This window comes from Synchiropus splendidus, chromosome 3, assembly GCF_027744825.2.
Source record: "Synchiropus splendidus isolate RoL2022-P1 chromosome 3, RoL_Sspl_1.0, whole genome shotgun sequence".
Taxonomy (NCBI): Eukaryota; Metazoa; Chordata; class Actinopteri; order Syngnathiformes; family Callionymidae; genus Synchiropus; species Synchiropus splendidus.
Genome location: NC_071336.1, coordinates 11,064,844 through 11,081,066, shown reverse-complemented (window position 1 = coordinate 11,081,066; position 16,223 = coordinate 11,064,844). Strand labels below are relative to the sequence as shown.

The following is a 16,223-nucleotide window of genomic DNA, read 5'->3' as shown; positions in this document are numbered from 1 at the left end:
GTACAGACCTTCCTGCGAGGTGACTGGGCGTGGCACATGTCTCCATGTCATCTCCACGAATCAGTCGCCGTAACCATAACAACTCGCAGTTGCAATGAAGAGGATTTCCCCCAAAGTTGAGGCTGATGACAGCATTGTACGGTGTCGGACTTATGGCACCAGTCTGGGACCTAAAACAGACAGATTCATCCATTCATTCATTATCTTCCACTTATTGGTGTTTCTTCCCAGCACCCTGGTTACCTCCCGCAGTCCAAAACATACTGGAGTGAACTGATGACTCTCAGATCTCTGCTCTGCTCAGCCTCATTTCACACCTTTTTCCCTCCAGGGCAACAAAGAAAAAGGTGAAGGCCCTGCAATTTGTAGCTGCTGGCTTCTGAAGCTGAAATTCATGTTTTTATTTCCATTTTATTTTTATGTTCTTGGAACACTTTCCTTCCCCCATTGGCGCAGCGCAATTCCAGGTTTTTTTGGGCTCAGTACAATGGTAGTGAGTACGTGGTTATTGACACATTGAAGCTACATCCACTTTCTGTAATTACACATTTGAATATGGTGCTGCACCTGTTGTTGCTCGTCTAAAGACAAATGGGTTTCCATCAAGCTTATAGTTAAATTAAAAAGATAATATAGCACATAACTGGTGCCATTTTTGTCAGTGTTTAACCTGATAGAGCACATTTCTCTTCTGCTGCCCTCTCATCTCAGGCTATTTTTCAGCGTTGTTGTGTTGTAGCAATAGGTTTTGTGGAATTGATGAACCACATGCTGGCACTTCAGCGAAACAAACCATGTACAATTGAGGTGTTCCTAGTTCTTCGTCTCTTGTTTTGATGTGTACTTTCATTTTCCGATGTCATACTTCTCTTATTAGATGTGAAAGCTGATGGATTTTTTTTAAAAGTGCATGTTGTAGAGTAAATTAAGAATTGGTAGAAAGCAACACTTTGAGGCCAAAGCACTCAGCCTCCAAAGAAGAGTTTCATTATGTTAGTAGAGGAGATGAGCATGAGGGGCAACAAGAAGTCAATGGATGTCTACAGAATGATCAGGCTCATGCAGGGTAACATAACTTGGAGTCTTCAGAATTCAAGTAGCATTTGCAAGCATCAAAAGTTACCGAAGGTCAAAATACAATTTAAATCGCTAACAGCAGTGTGGATACATTTGTGGCAACTATTTGGCAGACACATTTTTGCGGAAGCGTCAGGTGCAAACTTCATCCCTACCGTGCAAATAGTGGGTCAGGAGGCAGAGTCCTGAGTCTGTTCGATGTCATGTCCAGTCGGGCCAGCTTGTACAGTTCACCAAAGACCCCCTCAGCGATGTGGTCAATCAAATTGTGGTCCAAGTTCAGAGTGTGTAGACTGGCCATGTTCTGTATGGACTCCCATGGGACTCTGCAAAAGTCAGTCTTGATTAGGGAAGGGGCCCCCCGTTCAGGTCAAACTAGAAGATGGAGAGTTGTAAATCCCTGCAGCGGAAAAATGGCTTTTATAGCCCGAGAACATTTATTTTGCCTTTCATCTTTTGGTACGCTTTCTTCTGACAAACGTGTCTTCATAACGTTGGGCTGAACTCGTACACTTTGAAATGAGCCTGGAGGCATAGAGGAACTCTTTACCGACTAAAATCAAACACTGCGCTGTTTAATTTCCTGGATAAACATCATACAGTGAGTTATATTCCACAGATGATGGTTGAAGTTCCCTTCATCAAAATCGTTTTCAGTTATCGAAAAAAAGGTTTGGGAATACAGAGTAATTGTTGTAATTTTGGTCGTTCCTCTTGATAGATGCTAATACTTTGAGGTGTCGGACACTAATAATTACCTCCGTAGGTTGTTGTACGACATGTCCAGGTCTTCTAACGTGAGCAAGAAGTCATCGAAGGCCTGGACCGACACTTTAATCAGCTGATTGTTGTTTATGATCAGATGTTGCAGGTTCACCAAGCCAGAGAGATCTCGTGGCCCCACTGTGGTCAGCCGATTACCTGGAAACAAGACATTTACAAAATGAATTTGCTTTTTCTCCTGGGTCACCAATTGAACACGTCATGAAGCTCAGTTGATGTTCGTCCTCACCATCCAGATGTAGTGATCGAAGGCTCTCCAGGTCAGAGAAGGCCATCGGTTTGATCAGGTGGATGGTGTTGCGTGACAGCGTTAGGTCGACCAATCCGGTCATGTTGACAAAGTCATTCCCTCCCACTTCGGTGATAAAGTTGTCAGCCAGCCGGAGCTCGACCGTTCTTCTGTCCACGTGTGGCGGCACAAACAAAAGTCCTTTGTCGGCACAAAGTGTGCTGAGTGACTCTGACAGATTCCGACACACACAGTGGAAAGGGCAGGCTGAGACCATGCCCCACGTCTCTCCTGCTCCAATAAGCGATGGAAGCAAGCAGCATGTAACCAGAGTTAGCCAATGTAAAGCCGGAAAGGGGACAGGTCTCGGACAGGCACAGTGAACAAGGTGAGATGACGAAGATGGGATGAAGACAGGTGAAGTTAGAGCGACAGAGTGGCTGGGAGGTGGGGAGGCTGGGTGTTTTGGGAAAAGGTGTGTGTGGGGCTTGTGTTTGTGTCTGCGGGGATGAAGGGGTGGGGGGACAGGCATGGTAGATCGCCTGGCTAGCCACAGACCTGCAGAGACACAAGCAGAAACAAACAAAAATCAGTACAACCTGAAACCATTTTTCATATGCTCCCATATTTAACTGTGTACATACAGTATAAAAGTTCTACACAAACAAAACAGTTATACAAATGTAAAACACAATACTGTACATAGACAGTTTGCATTTGTGTAAGATGGAGACCTCAATAAAAAAGATTGTTGATGTGTCCTCAAGTCTACGTTTGTCACAGAAATGTCACTGTTTCACTATTTTTTGATTCCTGTGCACCACACAACAGAACTTGGAACAAATTGTTTCCAGATGTAATGTGCTGAAGTGCATCTCAGCAATATTTATGTTGTCAGTCACAATAAAAGAACACTTACAATCGAAACAAGATAGAGAAGAATTTTTCTAGTTTAACCGGAACACATCTGTAAAGTTAAACAATCAGCTTTGTATGCTTTGTTTTTTGTTGTCACTGCCTTCTGTTCAGACCACCCTTTGATGTCGTGGATTTAAAATCCAAACAGTTGAATACGGGATCTTTTGGCAAACAGGCATACACACAGACCGTCGACCCTCTCCAACCTCCTTCTGCCTTGAAACATCATCCAAAAATGCCTAAAGACAAGCAGTCTCCATGGTGACAGTTACCTAGAAACCTGTTAGAGCGGATTAGACATGTGTTATGTCTTAAGACGGTGGTCCGGGGCTCGAACTGGGTCACCAGCCGTGATTCCGCAGGCTGACAGCAATCAAACACCAAGTAACTGCGATTTGGGTTCTCGGGAGACAACGGAGTAATGCTGAAAATCTGCCAGCGACTGCCAAATACAAATTGTTGTCATAGAAACGGCAAAATTGATAAATAGTGATGAAATGAAAAGACAGGATGAGTTAGACTCTTCTTGTGGTTCACTTAAGAGACGGTCCACTTTGAGTAAAATGCTCGTACATCATGCCAACATTAAGGCTCAATACTTTCCATTAGCTTTTCGCTCTTTGCTTATTTTGCGTGAAACTCGAAGCGTTAATCATCTTTGCTCAGAATTCGATGCGCCTGTATCAAGGAGTTCCTGTCGAGTTTCGCTCTCTGGATAAATGTTTCCTCTGGGTTCCTTCCAAACTGAAAGTGCCCTATGCCTGAACCCTTAAGTCAGCATAGAATGTTCAAGCGCTGATGGGAGGAATGTTTTATCTTACACACTCGGAACATTGGAGGCAAAGAGGCTCAGGAAGTCGGCACCATAGCTGCCCGGTGATGGATAGATCAATGAGGAGGGATTAAAAAGGAACCACTGTAGTATCATCATTACTTAAATATATGTACTTTAATCTGCTTTCTGCAAGTGCTGCAAAGCAAGAGGGCTCACATCTGAATTGGAAGCGGCCGAGATGAGTATCAGCTCCTCCACATCTGAGGCCTGGATTCACAGTCAGAGAAAGGTAGAATGCCTGTCAATGGTCAGGAAAGGGGTTCGGTGGAGTTTTTATCAGCAAATGAAAGCCTGATAGGCCGATAGATGGTCAGAAAGACCAATGCGCTGTAATATGGATTCAACTTTCGGTCGGTAATGATTAGGAGAGAGCTGAGCGTAAACAGCAGCCCGTCCGCTCACAATCCACTTGAACTCCCTACGCTCACCAGTGGTTTAGCTCCATAGGTAATGTCCAAGAAAGAAAAATTACAAGCAAAATGGACATCCAATTCCCTTCTGCAGCACTGTCATTCATTGCAGTAGCGTTTGTGATCACTGAAAAAGACCATTTGTTTTCTGCTGGGTAGAAGGTGTAATAATCAAAACCAGAAAGATGAATCAACTGTATGCTATATTTCCTTTTTTTGTTGATAAAAATAGCTTGCAACAGCAGAGAGTATTGAAGATTTGAATGTCCCAGGGGCACCTCATATATGAACTGCACTTCTCCTGAGGAGACACAAGTACTCGAATATGAGAGAGTCCCGGCACAAATGTAATTCTGCTCCTCTCAGTGGAGGACCAGGAACTCAGGTGATGGAAAGCCAATGTCAGTTTTCACTCGATTATTCCAAACTTTGTTTTTACCCTGTTTCCACCCACCCCCATATGCATTTTTAGAAAATGGAAAGAAAAAAAGAAGCAGGAAAAAATAGCTTGCTGTGCTTGTCTTTGTCTATTATCTGTTCTCGACACTGGCCACTAGTTGGAAGTAGCCCTCTTGTCTTGAAATGAGCCTGTGGCTCGAGGACATTTCTATCTACTAAGTGATTTATTTTTCTTCATCAATAGAGGAAATTCAGCACCTTTGAATTAACCATGTGGTGGCTGGTTTGCGAACATATTCATAATTGATATGAATATGATACTGGTTATGAGTAAATATAGGTGTTAATAGTCGTCTGTTGCAATCTTTGCAATGCTGCTTATAGCTATGTATGTGTAAATGTGTACCTCGTGTGGTAGCATCCTTTGCCAAATATGTTAGGGTGTTATGAGGATGCATAATTGTATGAAGTGGTACATCCAAGCAAGTGCCATCGTTGTGTTGACCACACATGTAGGTTAAGGGCCTGGATAAGCTAATAGAAGACATGTCAAGCAAAAATCTGGTTATTTAGAATTAGCATTGAGGGTAGCTGCTGTGTGGTTGCACGCTTCACTGTAGAGTAGTGAATGTGAATCATTAAAGAAGCTACAAGCACAGTTTTGCAGGTTCTTGTGTGTATCATCTCAGCAAAGGTAAACATAGATCTCTTTTTTTCAGGTAAAGTGTGTGCACTTGTTTTATGTTGGAATTCTTTTTCTATGCATGGTTTTGGCAAACAGTCAAAAGTGTAAATTATGTGAACAAATGTGCACGTTAGAGAATGAATGAGTGAGCTTGTACCAAATCTTGGCTTCTGTGATTAATATGCCGTAGCTTCTTTGTGAGAGATTCACTCTCCAGTCACTGTCTTGGTGTAAACTTTATAGTCTGCGTCCCTCACAGCTACTTGTGTTTGTCTTTTGTGTTTCTGCCATCAATCCTTCATCGTTTATGCTCGCTGCTCTTCCTTTCTTTTTTTAATCTCCTCTTCCTTCTGCTTCTGGCTCCTCTGTAAACTCCCTCACCTTCTTTCTTCTCTTGTCTCATGTGCCCTTGAGGAAACCTGAGTACAACAATGTTATCAGTCTCCTCTCGTCACATCCTGTCTATTTTCTCCTTCGTATGCTCTCTTCATCCTCGACTTGCTTTAGTTTGCACTGCACAAACATCCCCTACCCCTTTATCGTCTCTTCCTCCTGCTAACAGAAGTCGTGATTTTCAGCATCAACTCCGTTCGTCACTTTCTCTGATCGATCAGACCTTGCAAGATGGATCACACTCGCAGATGCTCACACACACACTCTTACTGCGTGAAAAGCTTTTGTGTAAATGCGTCGACTGCAGGCTTTTGTGTTTGAAGAGTTATGTGCAGTGTCATTTAGAAAAAGCATCACTTGGATTGTCATGTAAAAAATGATGTTTGTGGATCTCAGAGCCATTTAGCTGGTCACAAATATCTCCGCAAGACAAACTCCGACGGCAGTCTAATTGACGTCAATAGTAAATGTAAAGGATCATGGGAAAGAGGGCGGAACATACATCGATTTGTGATTTTGGTTGGTGAAAGACAGAGGAGGAGGGGGTGTCACTCTGGTTTGTGTTTACGTTCTTGTGTTTTTGTTCATCAATGGTATGTTCATCTGCAGCAAAGTAAAGAATGAGCGGCTCTGATGGTGTGTTAGATTGAAATGGTTGCCTTTTTTGGAGCATATACTGGTGCCCCTCGACTACCAAGCTACACGTTTTAAAATGCAGAAACAATTTCCAAAAATGTCCTTATTTCTTAGTGCTTTAGTTCCAAACTATAATACATAATATATTAGTCACATTATGTGCATTCTTTTCTATGAGTATTTTTTTCATCTTCCTATTATATTTAATTTACAAACATTTTTGATGTTGTTTTGATACAACACTACTCTATAGGTGTGTGTGGTTTGGTTACAGATGGGAAAGAAAAGACTATTGGTCCCTTTATAGTTGTAGGGGAAGCATTGCTTGTGTATCTGCCTTTCAGTGTGTTCCGGTTTTAAGTGTATGTGTTGCAGTTCATGCACTTAAGGAACTCTGCACTGAGGAGTTAGCTGCTGAATTTATGATGAACCCTCTATGCACAACATCGCTTTGGTTTTAGGGCCTTTTAAAATCAAAACAATGAAAAGAGACGATAATAGTTGTGGGACAGGGGTACGAGGTGGTGGTATGGCATGAAACCAGGCCAGGGTCTGACATGTGTTTGTGTAAAATGAAAAATGCATGAGTGTGCATTCTGTTGCATCTTCAGACCGAGCAAGCGTGTTTGTGTGATTCTTGGCCTATTTTGGGAATCCTCATGCTTCAGTACTCATTGAAAACCCTGAGCCACTGTGAGAGTGTCTGTTGTGCAAGTCAGAGAATGAACCTCATGTCACCTACTCAATCCCATTCGCAGATTTTCAACTTCTATAGACAGGATTTTGGCAACACTTCAAGTGTTGAGTTCTCTAAAAAAAAAAAATCTTCACTTCCTGCTTGGGCTTTAATCCTCAACTGGCTATTACAAATGTCAAATTCTCCAAAATGTCAGCCGCAATTAATAATCCTAATAAACTGTGTGTATTCGTTTGTGCGCACATGGGTGTGTGTGCGTGCACGAGTTCTGCCGCTGCTGAATGTGTTAGCCTCTAATCGACTTACGTTGACTCTGCAATGATTCGGTGTCAAGGATAGAGTAGGGATGGATTTGAGTTAAAGCTACTTAACTCAGCATAAATGTGATTTCACACTCATAAATTTCCGTTATCTGGATGAGAGCTCATCAACAAGCAGACATGACACACAATGCGTGACGTCTAGCACGGTGGAAACGTGACAGAATGTCATAATTCAACCTGGGCGGTGTAATTTATTGTTATGATCAGTATAAGCTGTTTGACTGAAGTATCTTTCAATGGTGTGACTGATCAGTCTCAGAGTTCAGGAACACAAGAATTATGACAAATCTCACTCACTCATTACAAACCAACAAGGTGCTGGTACAGTACTAAATGGCCTGAATTCTCACTTGCGATTCAACCACTATAAGACTTTATTTGCAACGACAATGCTTTCAACAAACAATTCTCCTTCAAACGAAGATTAATCCCAAACAGTGTATAGATTTTATTACAGTCATCATTTCTACAGAACAGTAGAATTCAGCATGAGGTCCTCAGAAACTACTTCCTCAATTCACTTGCGGTTTCAGTATTTAGCGGTTAAATGCAGACCTTGCTTTTCTGTTTTGGCCTGCCACTTGAGCTTGTTGACCTTGTTAAAGAAAACCGGGGTCATTGGGCTATAGAAAAAAATGCACACGCGACCAAAAAAAAAAAAAAACAACAGTAATAAGCACTGCTGGTTTGCACTCTGCACTTTCACATGTGAGTTGATCTCTTTCATAGGACACAAGCAGATGCACAAAACAGTCTTCCCACACAATCATAATTATAGTGAAGCGCACACACACACATCAATACACACACTCTCTCTCTTTCTCTTCGCCCACGTGCCCCCTCTCTGCAGCAGTCGTGTGTGCTGCAAACCCACTCACTCTTTTGATTCTACCTCTCTCCTCTGTCATCACCCTGTCAGCTCCCTTACTCTATCAGGATGTATAGAAAACTGAGCATGAGAACAATATGCGATGTTAAAAAGATGACGGAGGAAGACTAAAGGAAGGTGTTTGAGGAGGATGAAGAGCGATGAATGGTCTGTGTGTATCACCGTAGGTTGTTAAAAAGACGAGCGCGGGAGTGTGTAGAGGCGATACAAGCGGGGAAGGCCGGCATCCATCACTGTCGTATGCAGAGGAATGGGGTGGAGGAGAAGATTTGTGTGATGGAGTGTTTAGAATGTGTTGGACATCATGATTGAGTCTGGAGGGATAGAAACAGAACAAGAAGGCAGGCGCGTCACCCTTTCAAAAGTTTCCTATTGAACATAAAAATAGGTCTGAAAAGCTGTGGTCGGTGTGCAAGAGGGATAGTGTGGTTTTCCATTCTCCGCATGGTGTCTGGCCTCGCTTGCAGAAATAAGGTGAAAAACTCTGTCATCTGTGAGGGACTGATCCACTCTTCTATCTTAAGAGATGCCATTTGAAGTGGCTCAGGTATCTAGTCTGGATTCCCAGTGGATGCTTCCCCAGTGAGATGTGATGGGGGATTTTCAGCTGGGGGATGGGCCTGAAGCAGAGTCAGCATGCTGGAGACTCGGCATGTCCTCCATAGTACCCCAGATGATCTGGGGTCTCTTTGCTTAGCCTGTAGTAATCCAGGAGAAACATTTTTAGTGAGGTAAAAGTGTCTTTAAAAATTAGACACAATAACATAGTCGAAAACTGAGCTGAATGTAGCATCCATCTCCACCATTGAGGGACCTCCGAGGTCTCCAAGTTGTTAATAACTTAATACATCTTTGTTGGGTTAGCTGCGCAGTGAATTAGTTTGCTGATGAAACAGAGCAGCACAGAGGATCAGTGGTGATGGCCAGACTGGCAGGCTGCTTGGGAAGTCACTGTCCATGTGTGAGGTCAGGGTTTTTAGCACTGATCAGTCTGGAGAGATTCAGTGGACAGGACAGATTGATGTCCAAAATGCCATCTGACTGCAGCTTTGATCAAAGGTTCAAAGTCTGACTGCGAGGATCAAAATCAACTTCTAAACCTTCAAGTGTTTTCTCTTACAAAAGTTTTGAGGAAATATGTTCTTTATAATCATTTCTCTTCTTCAGAATATTTATGCCCTTCTCAAATCTCCACTGTGATGTTTAAAGATTTGGAGAACATTGGTGCCTTCTCAGGATGCTTGCAAGTTTGTGTGAAATTCACTGTCGAGAGTCTTTGGCCACAGTCCCTTATCTCAAGAAATGGGTAAAAGCATCTCTAATCTTGTGAAATGGCTTCACTTCAGACGGGAAGACTTTCTTTCTCAAAAACCTCATCATAACATTTGAGAAATATTTGAAGTTTCCGTAGCATCACGTGGGTCTTCTGCACTGAGATAAGTAGACTTTAATGAAGCTTTGTTGAAAATGAGCTTTTTAAAAAGATTGTGAAGTCTTCCAGAGAGCACAACTCCTTCTTCTCCTCCTCCTCGCATAAGACATTCTAAAATAAGCAGCGGCATATTAAACCAGCAGCTTGGCTCCACTGCTGGCTGTGAATTGGTGAACCGTGAAGACTTGTGAAATAGTGGACGAGAATTTATCCAACAGCTAAGTGTTAGACAAGCAGAAGATACTGGTCCCTCAACGTATGTTAGGAGATGGAGTCATGGAACCTTAGTCCTTTGTTTATTGTTCCAGGGTCAAATAACATTAGCCCCTTAAAGATCAAAATTAAAACTTTACATTTGATGAAGATTTTGAGTTTGCAACCTGGCTTCTCAAGGTGAACACATGAGCTGTTTTCCGAGTCAACAGCTAGCGGTCTATGTGCATGTTTTGAGCATTCTGTCGCTATTTTATTTCTGCACTCATGCCTCTTCTGGACTCCAGTATTGTTGTGTCCAGCTGCAGCAGGTGATTTTGGGGTAATTTGTTTTACCCTCCAGAGACCCTGCATGACTGCACTGGCTGGGATTAAATTCGGAAGCTAAATTGAATCGGCCGTTACAGTGGTTTTCTCGGGCACTACATTGGCTGCAGCAGTTCACTAGAGAGCACTGTGATCGTTACACGGACTCTGTGAATTAAAACTAGAGCAGTGGGTTCGGTCACATTTGCAGCATATGTAATACAAGTGTTTATATCCCCTCTATGGTATTTCTAGCTGCATTCAGGGTTCCTCTTGGCTTCTACATCCAGGCAGTAATATTTAACATAGTGTTTAACGGCGTTGTGTAAAAGCAGAGATTGGCACTGACACGCTTCAGCTGGAACGAGTGGGTTCTGTCCTGCTGTCACATATAGTTGTGTGTTAAAGTGAGTCGGTCTTTAAGCAGTCACGTGTTCATCTGGGACTTATAGTCTGAAGTATAACTAAATGATTGGGCAATTTTAAATGTAATATGTTTTAAATGTTATAATTGCGCATGCATCATTTTGACATCACTTTTTTTCTGATTTGACTTGAGAAATGAAGTTTGTTTTGACCCTTTCGTTTGGTAATCATGAAAATGCAGTCCATTCACTGTCAGGTTGAACACATTGGTGCCAATATCTGCTTGTGACTTTGATGCAGAATGACTTTTTTCAGGTCTCTACATCATTTCTCTTCTCTTCACATCATTTCTTTTGGTGTAGGAGTATTTACATTTTCACATATTGTACTTAATCCGGTTAAGGAAGTAATTCAATTGAAATGTCACGTTTGGGACGTGAGCGCTGGTCAGGTTGAGACGGATAATTGGTTCCCGTGGATAATGCTGCTTATGCTGTAAATGAATTCTTTTGAATTGACCAACATTATAAAGTCCCTGCTGGTGGCGTCATGTGGATATACACGTCTGAATAGCTGCTGCAACAATATTAGCATAAGTTCTTTTCCAGGACTGAATGATTTATGATGTTTAAAAATCTCAATGTGAGGCCTTATTGAGGTACAGCTTGAGACACTGGGTCACTGCCTCTTTGAAGCAATATTTATTCCCCTTGAAAAGTGTCTCAGTGTCTTGACTGCACTCAGACATCTGTGTTATCTGTTTCTGAAGTCGTTGTGCGATATATATTTGCGGAGGAGCCCACATGATGGAGTCTCTGAGAGATTGTGCTTCTGAACATCTCTGGCAGCGCAGCATGTCTCTGAAACCACTGCGCCTGCCACTGAAGGGGGAATCATTCATCAGTAGAAGATGGTTGCTCCGCTCTTCCTGACACAACAACCAAAAAAACAAAGAATGCTTATATCTCATCCATTTGTTGATGAGCCGAATAAATAAACCGTGAACTGTGAAGATTTAAGTTTAAGTCGGTAGCATATGCCAACATCTCACTATATTGCCAAGTTTGTTTTGTCATCTATAAAAAGGCGTATAGACATAAAGCCGTTGACAAGCCGTCATCGTTTTTGGCTGCAATAATCACATCTCTCAGGCAGCTGATGCTTTTATCCCGACGAAACCTTTGTGAAAAGCACACTACACCACAGGACACAATATGTTGAGAATGTCGGGAGATTTGAACGAGCTAAACTAGTGGCTCAGCTGGATGTAAATGTGAGCGTTATTTCAAAGGCAAGGGATTTGTGACTTTTGGAAACCAAGGCAGTGTCCTTTTTCTATGAGCCAGGAAAGATTCCTGTCTGAATTTGCCGGTTTACTGGCGAGCGTGTGACAACCTCCAGTAATTAGGGAAATGTTGAAAGGCGGTACGAAGCCATGCTCTGCACTTACACCACCTTTATGAAACTTCAAAATGACACAACTGATTTGTGCTGCCACAAGGAGTGAATCACAATCTGTTTTTCACTAGTTCATATGCGGGAGAGTTGCCTATTTGCTTCCTACTTCCTCCTTTTACAAGGGAACAAATATCACAGCGAGTCTGGACAGGGGAGACGACTACTGCAGTGTCAGCTGAGGTGTGTAGCGCTCTATTTCCATCCAGTTCGTGCAGTGTAAAGACCGACTACGGGACACCATGTCCAATATTTAACAAAGAGGTCCACAGCTGATTCCATCTCAAGGACATTTAGTCTCCACACTTGCTGCCATGTCCATTATGGCCCCAGAAAATGTGTAGAGGTGCTGTGACAGTGGGAGCCATTCTGTGATACTTCTATCATCTGTGCATGTTTTCATGTCTGCTAATCAACAAAATCTGCGACTGCACTACAAACACATCAATTCTGCCACCAACGTCTCACACTGCTCCAGCAGCGCCAATTATTGTGGTCCTCGCAACAGGACGGTGTTTGTGTGTGTATGTCTGTGTGCGGCGTGCGTGACTCAGCGACCTTCCCCGAGTGATTCCTGAGAAAGGGAACAATTAAGGAATCTTCACGTGCAGTAGGTCAATGACACTGCAGACAGGCCGCTGTATCACCGTGACGGATGCACCACACACACACTCTCGCACTCACACAGCGGTCAAGGACCCTTCAGCTTCAAGTGTCATGGGGATTGTAATAATTCTTACTTCCTTTTCCTGAGTATGTTGCTCTGAGGTGATTTTGATCGCTGCTCTCTGAGAATGTAAAACAATCTGAACAGATTTTGTTATTAGAGCCGCTAATGAGCGTGAAATGCAGCCACACTGCAACTGGCCTGCGGGGAGATCACGCCTCCCTCAAGGTTTCTGCATCTTGAAGGGTCTTACTTAGCAATCTTCCCTGCTACTGCTGCTGTCAGCCACAGCCAGCTCGCGTTTTCCTCTCCGAGTTCCTCAGCTCTGGTTCCCTGGAGCTCCCACAACCTTCTGAAAAAGTCTCTAACTAAGCTGTTGGCTCCGGGCGGCACACTCTGATGACTGGACAAATGTGGTTTTCATTTTCACAAAATGACGTTACAAACTCAACTCGTTGAGTTCTCACTCTTGAGGACATCTGGTGTCTGCATTTGTTGCTCCAACAAATATATTTAAAAAGAAAAAAAAACTCTTATGCGATTTATTTTGGATTGTTCCATAATTTCTGCCTTTTTTATTCGTGACATTCGCTTAATAAAATCGAAGATCCTCTCTAATTATTAACTTGAAATGCTGTGGGTCGCTTCAGCTGTAATGCAAATGAAGTACGATTCTTTGTCGCAACACGCCACCATTCGCTCCTTCAACTTGCCCCCTGTGCCATTCATTTCTCTTTCCATGCCCCTCAAGCGGTTGCTGTGGTTACAGTTTGCTCCGCTCATCGGATGCCCGCTGCGCCTAAACAGACTGTCAACACTTTAATTACTCATTCCTCCATCTTTGCGGCCTGTCACTCCTTCCACCGTCTCGTCTGAAACAGATTTTGTCGTCACTGAAACATTCATTGACAAATGTTTTCACTCATTTCTCTTCCTACTCGTCTGCCTCCGCCCCTCTTATCACCCACCTCTCGAGTACCATCGCTTGCCTCTTCACTCTTCATTACTCTGTGTCCCACTATCACAAGTTCATAAAGTAATTACTCCTGTTCATCACACTATCGCCCCCAGCCTTTGTCCGTCACCTCCTCACATCTCCCTCCATCTGTCCATCCATCCATCAAGTGCCACCTCCTTCACATGGACCGTGTCTGGCTTGTTTTCGTCTCTGATCCTCCACTTGTCTTCTTGACACGCCTTTTCTTGTTTTTCCATGATTTAGCGTTCTGCTGCTTGTGCGATTACGTTTTATCTCTCCGCTGCAGTTCGAACCCCCCACCGGCACCCACACTATTTTTGACCTGCTCTTTCCTTCCTGCTGCTTCTTTGTCCCAATTTATCTTTAGTTCGGAGTTTCATTAGCAAAGATAATAAGCTTGTTGTGAGGAAATCTTTTTGTTTGATCTAGTGTTGTGTCGTGCAATCTTCCTACAGCGATTGTCTGTAATTTTTTATATATTTAATATACAACTTTGAATCATTGCTAATTTATCTTGCTTCCATTACGCTCGTCTCGTCTTACTGATGGTTCTCACAGAGCATTTTATCGCCATTTTGTCCCCCATTGTGTTGGTTCAAATTTAAATCAATTTTGTATGGTAATTTTTGCTTTGTTGCGGGAATCCTTACGTGATTTTCTCTTTAAGTGCATGAGCGCAACGCATTTCACAAACTGTGCTGGAAAGAAAATTCAATTATGGTCAAGTTAATTAATATCAGAAGACCTTTTTATTCAATCTGTTAACATCACAGCTGCTGTAAATGATTAGCAGAGCAGAAAATGGGCTTTAAAGTGTGTTCAACGTATTCGACCTGCATTATGCAAGGCCATGGATCCATGTTGGGTGCTGCGGCTCCTGGAATCAATTCGGACAGTGGCCGCAGTTTGTGTCACCTCCACTTATGGTTCATTTGTTGCAGTAATAATAGTCATGGATTTTACGTTGGGTGTTGTTGAGTTAACTGCCCCGTAGAACACAACCCTTTCACCAACGATGAGGCGACATTTGTAAGTCATTCTGCAGTTGTTATACTATTAGAATCGCTGTAATGAAGGTGTTGCTGTTGAATTGATCAGTTAATGTTTACACGCTAGGGTTGAATTATTGCATCCTCAGCCCGATGAGTCAATTTCTAATCCAATGAAGTCAAATTAGTGTCTCGCATTATAGGTCTGCAGAATCCTGATATTAGAATCCGGTTATAATCATTTCCACAATGTTGCAGCCCAGTGTTGTTCATCTGTGTCTTTCAGCAGTTATCAAACACTGTCAGGTAGTTTTTTATCATAGTCTGCGGGATATCAAAGTTGTTCATCATATAAGATAAAGAAAGGCATCACAGAAAATGAACGTGATAAAATTGTTCTTGTCACTTTCATGTTTAATACTTGAACGCATTCCAGTGTGGGTGGATTGTTTTTAAAAACGTGCACCATTCATATTCATTGGTGTGGTGCATGAACAACTATTTTGAGTTTAATATCTCACTCCTTCACGGTTACTTATCTTTTCATTTGGTTTTGCAATACATTTTTAAATGGTACCGTACAGACTTTTCTGATGACTCGTATAAGAATAATAGTTAGCTGCATATGACAATAGTTTTTTCCGTCAACTTGTATTCAGTTACTCTATTATTAAATGTGAACTTGTTAGCAGTGATCCTTTCGATGATTTGAAGATATGAGTCTTGCTGAAATGCTTCTGTATAATTGTAAATCATTTTTATTTCTATATAGTCTGATTAAAAAAGAATAGTTGACAAGAGTCTTACTAAATATTTCCATGAATTGAGCGCAAATTATGAACAAGGCAACATTATCTCTAATTGCATTTCATCAGTGAAGAGATTTACACTGATTTATACTTCAACTTACGGTAGATTGTCAAATACAACCAGTTGACTCTCACTTTTGTCAATGGGCCCTACAAACAAAAGCATTTCTCAGTTTACGCTAAGTGTATTTGTAGTCTTTGCTTTACAATGACTTCTTTTAGGCAGTCGAGAATTCCGTTGTGTTAAGTTTAGTGTGGAGTTTCAATCCTAAGAAATCCAGTCCGTCACACCAGGATATACTTCATTGTTCTGTTGTAGCTTTTGCTCTGAGCGATTTGTGTCACTGATCTCCAACTATTTATGTTTGTTATTTCACATTTACCAGCCTCCATTTTGAATGATCCACATTTTTGTCTTTGAAATCATCTTCTTCTTCTGCTCTCTGTGTCCTCAGTCTCTTTAATATCCTGATGGAGTCAGTCTCTGCTCGCTTTCATCTGACCTATTAGCCCTCATTAGCCTCTGTCATGGCATCTCCTCCCCCCCTCTCTTTTAAGTCTCTGCCCTCTCTCCTCGCACCTCACGCTACGTCTTATCCTCCAAATATCCAGTCAGCCTGACTGGTCTCCGATGTCACCATGCTAAATGTGCTCTTGTGTGTTCAGGTACATTAAAAAAAAAAAACACACAAAAACCATCAACACACTGTCGGTTTCACTCCTCCTGCTTGCA

At 42.3% G+C, this 16,223-nt stretch overlaps 2 protein-coding genes across 2 annotated transcripts in view; one reads left to right on the top strand and one right to left on the bottom strand.

The window, feature by feature from the left end:
* Positions 1-16,223, top strand: part of LOC128755270 (pyruvate carboxylase, mitochondrial-like) — a 174,878-nt gene that overhangs the window by 114,811 nt on the left and 43,844 nt on the right. The window lies entirely within an intron of this gene.
* LOC128755271 (leucine-rich repeat and fibronectin type-III domain-containing protein 4) overlaps positions 1-16,223 on the bottom strand; it is a 30,625-nt gene that overhangs the window by 12,015 nt on the left and 2,387 nt on the right. Inside the window, exons 3-6 of the mRNA XM_053858485.1 lie at positions 2,090-2,647; positions 1,836-1,998; positions 1,233-1,403; positions 9-170 (exon numbers count right to left, since the gene is read on the bottom strand). Of these exons, the coding sequence (XP_053714460.1) occupies positions 9-170; positions 1,233-1,403; positions 1,836-1,998; positions 2,090-2,621 (1,028 nt within the window). The 5' untranslated portion in view covers positions 2,622-2,647. The remainder of the gene's footprint in view (positions 1-8; positions 171-1,232; positions 1,404-1,835; positions 1,999-2,089; positions 2,648-16,223) is intronic.